This window comes from Aphelocoma coerulescens, chromosome 12, assembly GCF_041296385.1.
Source record: "Aphelocoma coerulescens isolate FSJ_1873_10779 chromosome 12, UR_Acoe_1.0, whole genome shotgun sequence".
NCBI classification, from domain to species: Eukaryota; Metazoa; Chordata; class Aves; order Passeriformes; family Corvidae; genus Aphelocoma; species Aphelocoma coerulescens.
In genome coordinates this window covers 18,147,761-18,160,199 of record NC_091026.1, presented here as the reverse complement: position 1 = coordinate 18,160,199, position 12,439 = coordinate 18,147,761, and the positions used below count along the sequence as shown (strand labels likewise).

Sequence of the window (12,439 nt, the reverse complement as noted above, 5' to 3'; positions counted from 1 at the left end):
TCCACCGTCCCAGGCTGCTCCAAGCCCTGTTCAGCCTGGCCTGGGACACTTCCAGGGATCCAGGGGCAGCCACAGCTTCTCTGCGCATCCTGTGCCAGGGCCTGCCCACCCTCAGCCAGGACTTTCTTCCCCAATCCAATCTAAACCCACTCTCAGTTTGAAGCCACGTGCTCTGGGGTGTAATTAGGGAATTTAAAGCAGATTTTGTTAAATGGAGGGTACACGTTTAGGATAAAGATCCTTGCTGTGAGGTTGAAGCATTATTTAAATTTTTATTAGCCATTAAAATAAGTTGCAGATACAGAAATGGATCCATACCTCAAAGTCCCTCTGCAGGTCTCTGCAGGAGTGGCACCAATGCTGCTCAAACAAACATCTGGAAAGGTCACAGGTGCTTAAAGAACAAGTTTATTGACAGTATCGTCACAAATAAACAATCTAAAGAAAATTTCAGAAATCTCTAAACTTAGAAATTTTAAAATTTTCTCATTGGCAAAATATTAAAAAAAGAAAAAAAGAAGTGTAAGATGTCACTATAATCTTAAACTTCCCTAATTTCAACATTTTGGTTCAGTCCTTTAATTTGATGACACACATCCAACCCTTCAGCACAATGAAAATGAGTCAAAATACAATTTTCCTTCTGCAAGGGGATCTCGATCAGTAAGATTTTTTTTTTTTTTTTGCAAGCGTCTCCCTGAATCCTGTCTGCTCACAACTTGATAGGTAACATCAGCAAGAAATAACTTTATAAATAGTCCAACTGAGCCAAATTAATTCTGGTATTAATCAAAACCTAAATTTCCCCCAAACAATACAAAGCAGACCATGTAGTACAAGAAACTATCAGCATGCATTTTAGAGGTCATTTTTGTACTTCAGGTACATGAACTTAAAACCAAAGAGGGACAATTGTGATAAAAATGTACTCAGATATTTCATAACATTAATATTTATTGCTTTATATGAATACTGTATTGAAAGCCCAAGCATTCAGTTTACACACAGAAATTATACAATTATATACCGTTTCACAATGGCAGTGAGCACTCATTACAATCTACAAAAAATCTACTTTACAGAAATTTAAAAATTCTAAATATCAAAAAGGTACAGTTGAAGAAACAGGTATAAATTTGGCAGCCAGTAATTGTGACTGGGAGGTTGCAGCTTGCATGTCTTTAAATATGGGAACTGGAAAATATTGAGTTTAAAGCAGTAGTTTGTGCTTTGAGCTGGTTTGAAAAAAATGTAACACTGGCTGTCAAAGTAGCATGTTCAAAAATATTTAGTTCACTTCCAAAATGTTATACAAATCGTGGTGATTCCTCTGCACCCCTAAGCCCTGTAGCTCAGGAACATGACCAGGGTCACGTCTCCATCCTTCCCAGCCAGTGGTGTGATCAGCCCGATGCCACCTGCAAACCTTGGAGGAACTCTTGAGACTTCTCTACAATATTCACAAGCTCCAAGAAGCACTCAGAAAGGCAAATACCTGCTCATTTCTTCCAAGGTATTTTATTTTCAAACATTTCTTCTACAAAAGTTTAAGCTAATATTTTGATTACAACGTTCTCAACATAAAGCACATTTTGTCATAAATAAATGAACTCCTTTCACTCAGGCACCTCAGAAGTATACAAAAATGTTGTCATTGGAACAGTTCTCTTGGAATGTGTTTACTAGGGTGTTTTTAACAATGTTAGTACTTCCAGGGTTTCATATGGGCCAGATTTCATGTGTTTTGTTTTTCCAGAGGCAAAGTGCCTTGAGAGGTGAACTCAGTCTTTTCCCTATAGAAAAAGTATTTGCTGTATTTATCTTTTATAGAAACAGAAAAATATACCCTTTCCCCCTTAGAACACTGAGGGTACACGGAGGTGTGCATGCTGTGCAGAGATGTGTGTGTGAAATGTGTGTGTGAAATGGAACACATTTGAAACACACAACAGAAGGTTTCTTGGTGTGTATTCAAATAAAAATCCAGAAACCAGCCTGAAACCCCGAATTTCACATGTCAAATGTTGAAACTGTAACCAAAATATGAAGTAACTGCTAGAGCTGTCAGAAAGAGACAAGACAAAAAGCTTTCTTGCTTACATACAACTAGGTGTGGTGATCTCCAAAAAAGTTGTCAAAATTATAATTACCTTCCAGTTTAAAAACTTTTATTCTAAATAAAAAAAACTATACACAAACCACTGATTTGACCAAACGAAAGTTCAGCGGTAAGCAGGACCTGAAGGAGCTGGTATTCACAGTTCTTATCATGTACAACTCTTTCAAGGTTCAATCCATGGAGAAGTTTATTTTACAACCTGCTTCTTTTTGTAAAACTAAAGGTCCACTTTATTACATAAAATTATTTATACAGTGTAAAACCGGAGCCTTATGGAAAATACTGCCTCTAAGTTTATTTAAATTAGTCTTGCTCCATAGGTTCATCTGCAGCTTCTGTGGCTTCATCACTGTTTTCCATCGGGGTCTCTGAGGAGTTTTCAGGAGTTTCACTAGCATAGGAGCCCAGCTCTTCTGTTTCACTGCAGTCAGCTCCACTAGTGGCAGATGCACTGATGTCACTGTCAGCCGAGTGCAAATCCTTCTCTGCCCGCGACTGCTCAGACTCCTCCATCTGATTGTTCTCCTCAGAGCTCTCTTCGGCCACACTTGAGGAGTCACTGTCTTTGTCTTGCTCTTTTCTGTCTGGACCAACGTTTCTGGGAGACATGAAGGACTCTAGGAACAGAGAAAGTACAGTATTACGAAGGGATTTTTCAACATACCTTAATCCTGCTGCTTTCCACTCCCAGCTATGCTGAGCAGAACTTCCACAACACAGCCAAGGACAGGAAAAACAGACAAATCCCGATTTTATTAGAAGATAAAGCAGTGGCCACCTTTGTCAGAATATCCAAACTATCTCAACATACCATAAAATAAAGTCCAGTTATTTTATTTAACGGGTAGCTTCACTTAGTGAAGCTTCACTTGATAAAGATGAAGTCTAAGAAGTAACTTTTTCTTGCTTCCCCACATCCTCCATTTGCCTTCAGAATCAGTCTTCAGGAAATTATGAAAACATGGCTGTTTCAAGTGTACAGCCATCATGATCTACAGGAACATTGTACAAATACTTGAGCCACAAAAAACTGTTACAGTGGGGATACTGTAACACAATGTATCAAACCAGGAGTCCCGTGGGAAATAAATATATATGGACAGATTCTTGGTAGATGTTTCAGAGAGATGTTTGCTTCTCCAGCCGCAAAAAATAATTAAAACGAAACTTTGAAGAATATGTAAAAACTAGAGTAGTCTCTTAACTGCAGTTTTTTGGGGTTTTTTTGGTTTTTTTTTACTTAGGTACAGAGCCTGCCTTTCAGTGAGATAATTTTTACTGTTCTGATAGGATGTGGAGACATTGTTGCTCAGTCTCCTCAGTGAAAAAACATAAATTTATAGCTGTAATAAAGTAAATTCCATTATTAATAAAGATAGTAAAACGTAAGTATGACCTATCCCCATGCTGGAGAAAGGATGAGAACACCTGATAATACCCTAAAGTAGGCATTATTGAATTCTTGGTGCACCCTGATCTAATTTATGGCCCCAAAAGATTTTAAATACCCTTGTGTTAAGTTTCAAATTGAGTGTAGGACCAAGGAAAAAGAAGTGATAGACTTGGTAAATTACGCAAAATTGAAGTACGAACAAGCAGCTCATCTTTAAGCACAACAGGAGACATTCAGCAATCCCAGCAGCACTGGTCTCCAGCAAAGAAAATCCCAACTCCTTGGAAGTAAAAGAAGACAGAATACCTTCCTCCTCTTCCTCTGTACAGTGCTGTCTGCCACAGGTAGCATCTTTTTCTTTATCCTGAGATGTAGAGGATGCTTCTGTCTCTTCCCCCATGCCTGAAGAGACTTCACTAGAGGCAGTTTGGTTTGGTGCATCTCTGGCTTCCCCTTCCTTGTCAAATTTAAGTCTTTTTACCTCATGTCCTTCTGCTTCTGCAGGATCATCCTCAGAGTGCTTATTTTTCACTGGGCTGCTCTGAGCACCTTCTGATTCAGATGCTGGTGATTCACTACAAGCAACAAAAGCAGATGTAGCTTTTATTGAAGACAAGCATTCTGTATCTTGTCACACTTTAAAAAAAAGTAGCAACTACTTCGATTTAAACACTTTAAGTCACAACAACAGAATGTGCTTCACTTATTACATAACAAAACCTTAGTCATCGCTCCTGACTTAAGACTCCGTTATGCATCCCTTACATGTCTTTTTTAAACTATTTTTTAAACATAAATAAAAAACCTGAGAATACTAAAAGCTCAAAATACACTCCTTCTGACAAACCTGTGTTTTTTCTCCTCTGTTTGCTGCAAGCTGGGCTCTTTATGCTCTGTGCTGTCTGGCAAACCGTTGGTTGTCATGGGAGTTGACAATGAAACCTTCGTTCGACTCACGGGTCTGGGGGTCCCAGGGCCATTTACATTCGATCTTTAAAAATAATAATGAAAAGTTAACCCAGCCTCTCAGCAAAGTAATTTGTTCCTATTTTGCAGAAAGCAGCTACACCCTTCCTTTATAAGATCAACAAAACTAAACAAATAGATGAGGGGCTTTGCTGTTTTATACTGAATAAAATATTCCTTGCCTACAATGTGCAAATTTGATTAAAAAATTTAAATAACAAGAAAAAATTCTCAACAATGAGGTGACAGAGAGATGACAATACACAGTATGTAGCATACATGTTCCTGCCTCCTCTACCCCCACTCCCCAGTATTCCATGGCACACCTCATTTTTAAGGCTACTTATTTGGGATCACAACAGGTAAAAAGGGACCTGAACCAGCTATTCCCAGAACTCCACTGCTTCTATCCAGTCAAAGTTAACCCCTGGAACTGAACTCACCTGTCAGAGTACCCTGGTGAATTTCCTGGGAACATAACACCATTCATCCGATTTAAACTACTGGAATTATTTTTCCTAACAAATAAAACAACAAAATGTTATGAATAAAGGAACTTTAAATCACTTCAAGCTTGTTTGCAGAGAATTTCCCAATCCCAAACTTGTAACGCCCCCACTGTCAGTCCCCAAGGAATTTTTACTTATTTCCCAATTACTACACTTGCAGACACCATCCCTACTGCTGACTGAACTATGGATAACAAAATGTGAACTCTCCCTGTCTGGCTTTTAGACACAACTACTGACAGCAAGAGAAATGCATTAGACACACACATACATTCTCCCTGAGAGTAACACAGGCTTGAAGTTTCATGGAAAAGAGGGTTATACTCACTCTGAAGATGGATATACACAGCTGACAACCATGACATTCTGTAATATACAAACAACAAACACATCGAGAGTTCAGAAACAGAAGCTTCAGCTCTTGACAACATCCCAAAACTTCAAAAGTTACAGAATTTTGGTCCTATCTGTTAAGGTAGCTCTGCTCCCACATACAAGGTCAGGCCATAATTACACTAAAATTCAGGATTTTAATAAATTTGTTGCTGTTTTAACAAGACCAGCACATTAAGCCTCAGGCCTGAGTGTCTGTAATTTCTAACTGAGGAATGTCTGGAGAACAAAGTTCTCCAGAAATGCTGAATCCTATTGTGGAACCATATCTTGAAAATCTGTTCCTGGCTTCTGAAGGATCCCACCTTCTGATGGAAGCTGTAAAATGCCAGTTAAGACACCTGTGTGCTCTTCTGAAGGCACACTCTGCTACACCACAGGATTTAAACACTGAAACAAAAGACACTGGAGGGAAGGGGCCTCCCTTCTTCTTCACCTCTCGATCTACTCTGAAACCAAATGTGGGAGGAAATGCCTGATCAAAAGATTCAGGTTTCATCTGATCATTTCTAACTAGGACTCCATATAACAACTGCCAATACACCCCCCCCACACACTACAGCTGGAGTACTGCACAGTGATTACAAAACACAGCAGTTGCAGCCCTGAGATTAATTTTTATGTCTGAAGTTATTTTAGAACTGCTTTTTGCTGCTGAAAGGTATGAAACAAACTCAGACATTTAAGAGCAGCCATTAGCTATACTCTGGCTCTGAGCCCCAAGGAAACCAGCAGCCTTTGGGAGCAATTGGGAAGTTATTAAGTGGTGGAGCTGTGTTCTCTGTCAGAGAAATACTTACCTTTTCCACACCTCTTAGAAATTTGTCTGTTCCTGTGTAATTCCTCCTAGGATCTGTCAGCAACTCACAGAGTCGCTGGATAGTGAAGGGGATGCTGCAATGAAATAGATTTATAACAATTTAATTTTATTTTAGTGACTCTTAGGAAGCAACAACATTATTGCTTTCTCCCCATTACCGAGAAGGAGGAACAAAACCAGTACTGAAATTTGTTACCATAAGCAATATTGGGTGGCACCTCAAGACTTTTTTTTTCCCTATCTCATACACAAAGCTGTTTCCTGTGCTCACCACCACAAAACCCAAGCAGAATCCTAAATGCATCATCCCACAACTCAAAGGATTCATTTAAACAACAAAAACGAAATCAGATCAACAGTGAAGTTTCTGACTGTACTATTCCAATATAGAGAAATTTTAAGGGATTCAAAACAAATTTGAGTCATACACACTAGAGCTAAAAAAGTCTCAACTTGTAGTTTATTTCAGGTTTTACAAAACACAGTTACAGAAAAAGCAGTAAATGCTGGAATTAGTAGAACCATTATATTTCAGCTGTTACAAATCATCTATTTTGCTACAACTGGACAATGTACTCATCTATCAAAGAGCAAATCAGGAAAAATAATTAATAATAATTAGTGATGTATAAGCCCATAGGAACCACATAAACACATTTCTTTTTTTGACAATTCTGCACTCAGTTTCATCCCTGCTGAAATGAGAAACTGACCTTTCAGACAAGCAATACTTTACAGACAATTCCCAGTTACCTGAGGTGTCACACACATTGAATCCAACTTCAGCATCACATTTTGACAAACTTCTGACAAAAATATTTCAGTATAATTATAAAGTACCATGCATTTTTACAATTAACTATTGGAAGTTGAAGCCATAAGGATTTTAAAAGTTATCTAAGAAGAATATTTAATACAATATTTATGAACCATTTTTTGGCTGGGAATACAAATCCAGAGCTGCATCAATACAGACTGATATGCATGTGTGTGTATATCCTTATACTGTCAATTTCTGTGCAAATTCCACTTTTATTATTTTCTGAGGAAGTCAGTACATGGTATCTCCAGCCTGTGCCATGAGCTAACACAGCATGGATCTCCACCTTTGCCCATTTGCTAAAAAGCCACGTGAGAAATGGCCAGCTCTGCCACCAGCTCAGTGCAAACAGGTCAGCACAGCTCCAATTCATCATCCCACATGACAACTCACTTTAACTAAAAGCAAGTAGTACTCAGAGAGTGACTAAGTATCAGCAATTTAATTATGTTTTTCAGAACTGCCTGTACATTATGTTACTGAGGAAGTCCTAATCCTCAACAAACCAGAAAAACCACAGGAACAAGTGTTCCTTCTAATTCAGTTTATTACATGAACGCTCTTAAACTTGACAGTGGTTCTGGCATTATTAGTTTCCCTTCCCTTGCTCTTCATTGGTCAAGCAGCAATCTTTGACACTCAAATTCTTCTTAAATCATCAAGCTTAGAAGAGACCTTTAAGATCAAGTCCATACTCACAATATTCAGCTTCTGTGCAGTGCCTTCTTTAAACATTCCAACTTTTTAAGTCACAAACAATTTACTTGATCTGTTAATCTTTCCATATAGATAAAATATTATATTGATCTGTTTCTTGTGATGGCCATTTTGGGTTTTGGTTGAAAATCCATAAATAAAAATATTTCATCTTTTTTTAATAGACTAGACAGTTCATTCAAAAATCCATTTATTCAACAGAAACAAAAACATACAGAATTTTAAATTATTCTCCATCAGCCAGATCTGTAAGACATCCTGGGGAATCAATATGTGGCTAATTTGGATTTAGCTGTACTTAGTGGGTCACCTGGAATGCTGTGACATGAAGTGTTTTGAAACATCAACACAGTGCTAATCCCCCAAGAAAGACTGAAAACTCGAGGAATGTGCAGCCTGCAACTGACTCCAGAAGGAAAAGCTGTCTTCCTATTTTACTCTCAGCTATAAGAAGTTAAAAATAAAAAAGCAAAAGCCAACTCATTTCCCTCCAAATTCTTCACAGCAAAGTGAACTTCGTGCATTGAGCAGCAGATGGCACCCGGTGTCACACAATCACTGCTCTGCATGGAACTCCTTCAACACTTGCAAATGCTTTTAGTTGGCAAAACCCAAAGTTAACTTCACCTCAGGAACTCTTTCTGGTGAAAAACTATTGTTTTAAAATAGTTCAACAACGTGATTTTAAAACACAAGTAATTTAAATTGGTGTAAATCTATAAAGGAACACCAAAGTAAAGTTTGTGAGCAGTATGAGAACTGATTGTAAATGCTCAGAAATTTAATTAGTTCAGCATATGAGCTGCATGAATAGTCCTGATCTGCCCACTTAAGGTAACCACTTAAAATTCTATACCAACACACTCAAAACAGCACTTCCAGCACTACAGTCCAGAGTGAATTACAAACCAAAAATTCATTTGGACAGTACTGAAGAGGGACCTGGGAAAATTACTTAGAATAGTTACATTAAATTGTAGCCAAAAAACCCCCAAACAAACAAACAAACCCACATAAATGAAATCTGGATTATGATCTAGGTTATTCATGCTGTGAAAATTTCTCTGTCATTGAGATCCCCAATAACTTACCATGGAACTTCCTGTTTCACTAACAAAAGAATAAAAGGATAAAAAAATGGCAAGAAGTTCCTACTCCAAAGCAATTGTAAGAGAATTGTAAAGAGAATCTGGCTCTGTAAACCTGTGAAGACACCATGTCAAGTAAGATACAGACAGGCTAAAAGAGCCAGTTTGTGTTTTTTTTAAAGGGCACTTCAGCTAGAAAGACCCCAAAAAAGAGGTGATTTTTCATGTGTTACTTCTTTGACTCAAATTAAAACTTTTTAAAAATTTGCTACTTTGAACTCTTTCCCTCTCTCTCAAACAAATGCTAATAAAAACATCCCAATAATAAAGTCACATCAAGTAGCTTCCTTGTATACCCTGGGTACCCTGAAATGACACCCACAGCTCTAAAGAAGCCTGAATATACAAATCACACAACCCAAAACCTGCTGCTATTACTCTTTGGACAGATCTCCACATGATTCAGCTTTTAAAATCACATCCTCCCTGTGGGGGTTCCAAGATTTACTGAATGAACCACTCTGCAATCCCAGATCCTGAAACATTCCCAGGCATTATTTCCTTTAAGGTAACTAATGGATGCAGTTTGCTTCCTCAAAGCCTGGGAGTTTCACTGCAAAGTATGAGGAAGTTGAGCACCCTGACGTGCTACAGCAAAGGATGAAAATAGCACAGGCACAGCCTAAGCTCCAGACTCATCATCCAGAGGTTTGTTCAGTGCACTTGGGAACAACAGCAGATAACAGCAGCCCATTCATTAGCTGTCCCTGGGAGAACATTACCCATTTTGTGGGCAACGAAGCATTAACAAAAAGCTGGGGGAGGAGAGAGAGAGGCAGACTTGAGCATAAAGGATAGGTTTGTTTTTAAATTCCTGCAGTGAAGCAGCTTGGTATAAATATTGGGGAGCTGAGAACAAGCTGAATTTCACATTCTTAGAAGTCTCCTACATGAGAGCAGTTGTTGGGGGAAGAGGAGATCTGACTTAGACTCCTAAACTGCAAATAAATGAAGTAGCATGGAACAATGACAGTATAAATTATAAATACAGCATCAAAATACAATACTAAGGACATGTCAGTAGCACCTCTGAACCTGAAATTTCAGGGTATCAGGAATACAAAATTTAGAACATGCCGATTTGTAACAAGCTGACAAAAACGCTGAAAAATCTTAACGAGCACTGAGCACCACAGCCAGGATGACTCAGCTTACGGCAAGCATGTAATCCAGTTTAGAAACAACAAAAATACTATGTAAGCTAGTAAAAAAGGACACACCAAATAAGACAAAAACATCAGGAGCTTTATTTGAAAGGAAACAAAAACTTCCAAAAGGAAACCAGCAAAGGGCACAGATACATTTTAATCTAGGACGCTGTCAGCAACTGATCAAACATCCCATGTCCTTCATCAGTATCACCTCAGCTATAAATTTGAATTTGGCATTATTTAACAATTCCAACCCAGGTACACCTCCTGGTCACACCCTGTTTCTCACTGCATGACTTCTTCAAAAGCCAGTGAACTGCCACAAAACAATCAGGAACTGAACACCAGAAGACCTCTTCCCATTTGGTATTGCAAAATATACTGAAAGCAATATGACTTTACTGTCTATTTAACCTCTTAAATGCACATAGTAATATGATGCTTCTTTGAATGCACTGTTTAAAAACTAACTACATATTGAAAAAACAATGTGAATGACATGACAGCATGTCACACTTTTCATTCAGTGACAGAATAATGAAGTTCAGAAACTACTGCAATGTATTTCCAAGGTGCATATTTGCTTCTGCTCATCTATTCAAGGAAGCAAGATGAACAGTTCCAGACAGACAGTACAAACTATGTTACAAAACTGGAGAAATATGTTTGTTAGCCTGATTTTAGAAAACAAAGGATACATACCCATTAAATCCAGTGACAATTTTCAGGATTCTTTCTTTCATCTCTTCAAAGGGAATATATTCCACATTTGGATTAGGGGGCCCTCTTGGTTCAGGAGCTGAGGTTCTGAAATCATCCATGACTTTCTCCAGTTTGAAAATAAAATAGCCTTTAAACTGAGACCACTGAACCCTGCATAAAACACAAGCATTGAGACATAGGGAAGTTAGTCCTAAACCCAAAGAACAACAGTGTAAGTTTATGTTTGCATAACAACATTCACCCTGGTATGCCAGTCCTAAGATGAACAAGGCAAGTAATGCAGTGCTATTTTCCTTCCTGAATTTAAAGCATGGTAACTATTTCAAAAATTACACTGGAACAATGTAACACAAATCAATTGCCACTAACAGCAGGGGAAGCCGTTTCCTTAAAGAACCAATATCCACTGACAATGCAAACCTAAATGTGAAATATGCACATGTCTATACAATATAAAGTGAGCCTACATGCTGCCTAAAGTTTTCACTGAGCTCACAAAAGGAGCAAGGGGAAAAAAGAAAAAAAAAACAACAAAAAAAACCCAACCACCACACCAAAACAAAAAGTGTTTCAAGTCTGGAATCCATAGAGCAACTGTACACAGGATTATCTGCTTCCCCAACAAAACCTTACCAAAAGCCTTCTGTAACTCCACACACCTTAAAAGCATTTCACTGCATCTCTTTTTCTCAAAAAGGCCAGGATTTTCTATATCTCAGTTGGCACTTGTTGACGAAAAACTGAGCAAAACAACTTTGACTCCCATAAACATTCTCACAGCAGGAAGCTATTAAGATGTTTCTAAATTACATTTTGCCTTACAGCTTCAAGTTTCATCATTTATAAAATTCTACATTTTGAAATTTTCAAGCAAACAGGTCCCTCACACTAGGTACAACAGAGGGGTGCTGAGCCAGCCCTTCCACACCCACAGCCCCACAGAGCACCCACAGGAGCTGTTCAGGGCCTCCTTGGGCTCGTGCATGTCTGAGCAGCACAGGGAGCAATGTGAAAACAACTAATTTAGTTCAGGATCGAGTTGATTCTATACCTGTTAATGCAGGAGCTTGCACAGCTCCAGGATGGAGAAAAGGAAGAAATATGGAATAACAAACAATAAACAAGTAGAGAAAATGATCTTGGACATTTATCTGTAACACACACGATCTGGTATGAGCAGGCTCAAACCAAACAAGTGTAAAATGTGAGCCCCTGGACAGCCCTTCAGCTCCTGCTCAAAGCAGTATTAAACTATACAGAGAACTATTTAGCCAAAGGCTGTATTTTATCTACAGGCTGCCTTTGGTGGCCCTATTTTCAACCCCACGTAACAGCTGCCCTTCTGTGGGGCTGACACAACTATCTGTGCTGTGAACCACTTGTGGTGATGTTTGTTTCTCCAGCACCAGCACCAGCACCACCAAACCCAAACCACTGGCCAAGGAAGCTCTATCAGCCTGCTTGCACCAGAAAAGCAGGGCCACGTCATCTTTGCCTTAATTTCCTCCTTAGTTTTAAAGAAATAATTATGAGATGAAAAGGGGGAAAATACAGCTCAGGTTTATCTATAGAGATCCAAACACAAAGCCCCTGTCTTTTATTAGGAATGATAAATTCGCAAGAATGGGGGAATTCCAAAGAAGAAAGCAAACCTCTGTTTTCCCTAAACAAGAGACCTTT

The 12,439-nt window shown here is 38.6% G+C and overlaps 1 protein-coding gene across 2 annotated transcripts in view; it reads right to left on the bottom strand.

Annotated features, from left to right (window-relative positions):
- Positions 1-390: 390 nt before the first annotated feature.
- The window catches only part of PPP4R2 (protein phosphatase 4 regulatory subunit 2), a 30,618-nt gene continuing 18,569 nt past the window's right edge, over positions 391-12,439 (bottom strand). For both annotated transcript variants that reach the window (XM_069027515.1, XM_069027514.1), the window contains 7 exons: positions 10,739-10,909; positions 6,181-6,274; positions 5,316-5,353; positions 4,922-4,996; positions 4,360-4,503; positions 3,819-4,087; positions 391-2,736 (listed from right to left, as the gene is read on the bottom strand). In XM_069027515.1, the coding sequence (XP_068883616.1) occupies positions 2,423-2,736; positions 3,819-4,087; positions 4,360-4,503; positions 4,922-4,996; positions 5,316-5,353; positions 6,181-6,274; positions 10,739-10,857 (1,053 nt within the window). In that variant the 5' untranslated portion in view covers positions 10,858-10,909 and the 3' untranslated portion in view covers positions 391-2,422. The remainder of the gene's footprint in view (positions 2,737-3,818; positions 4,088-4,359; positions 4,504-4,921; positions 4,997-5,315; positions 5,354-6,180; positions 6,275-10,738; positions 10,910-12,439) is intronic.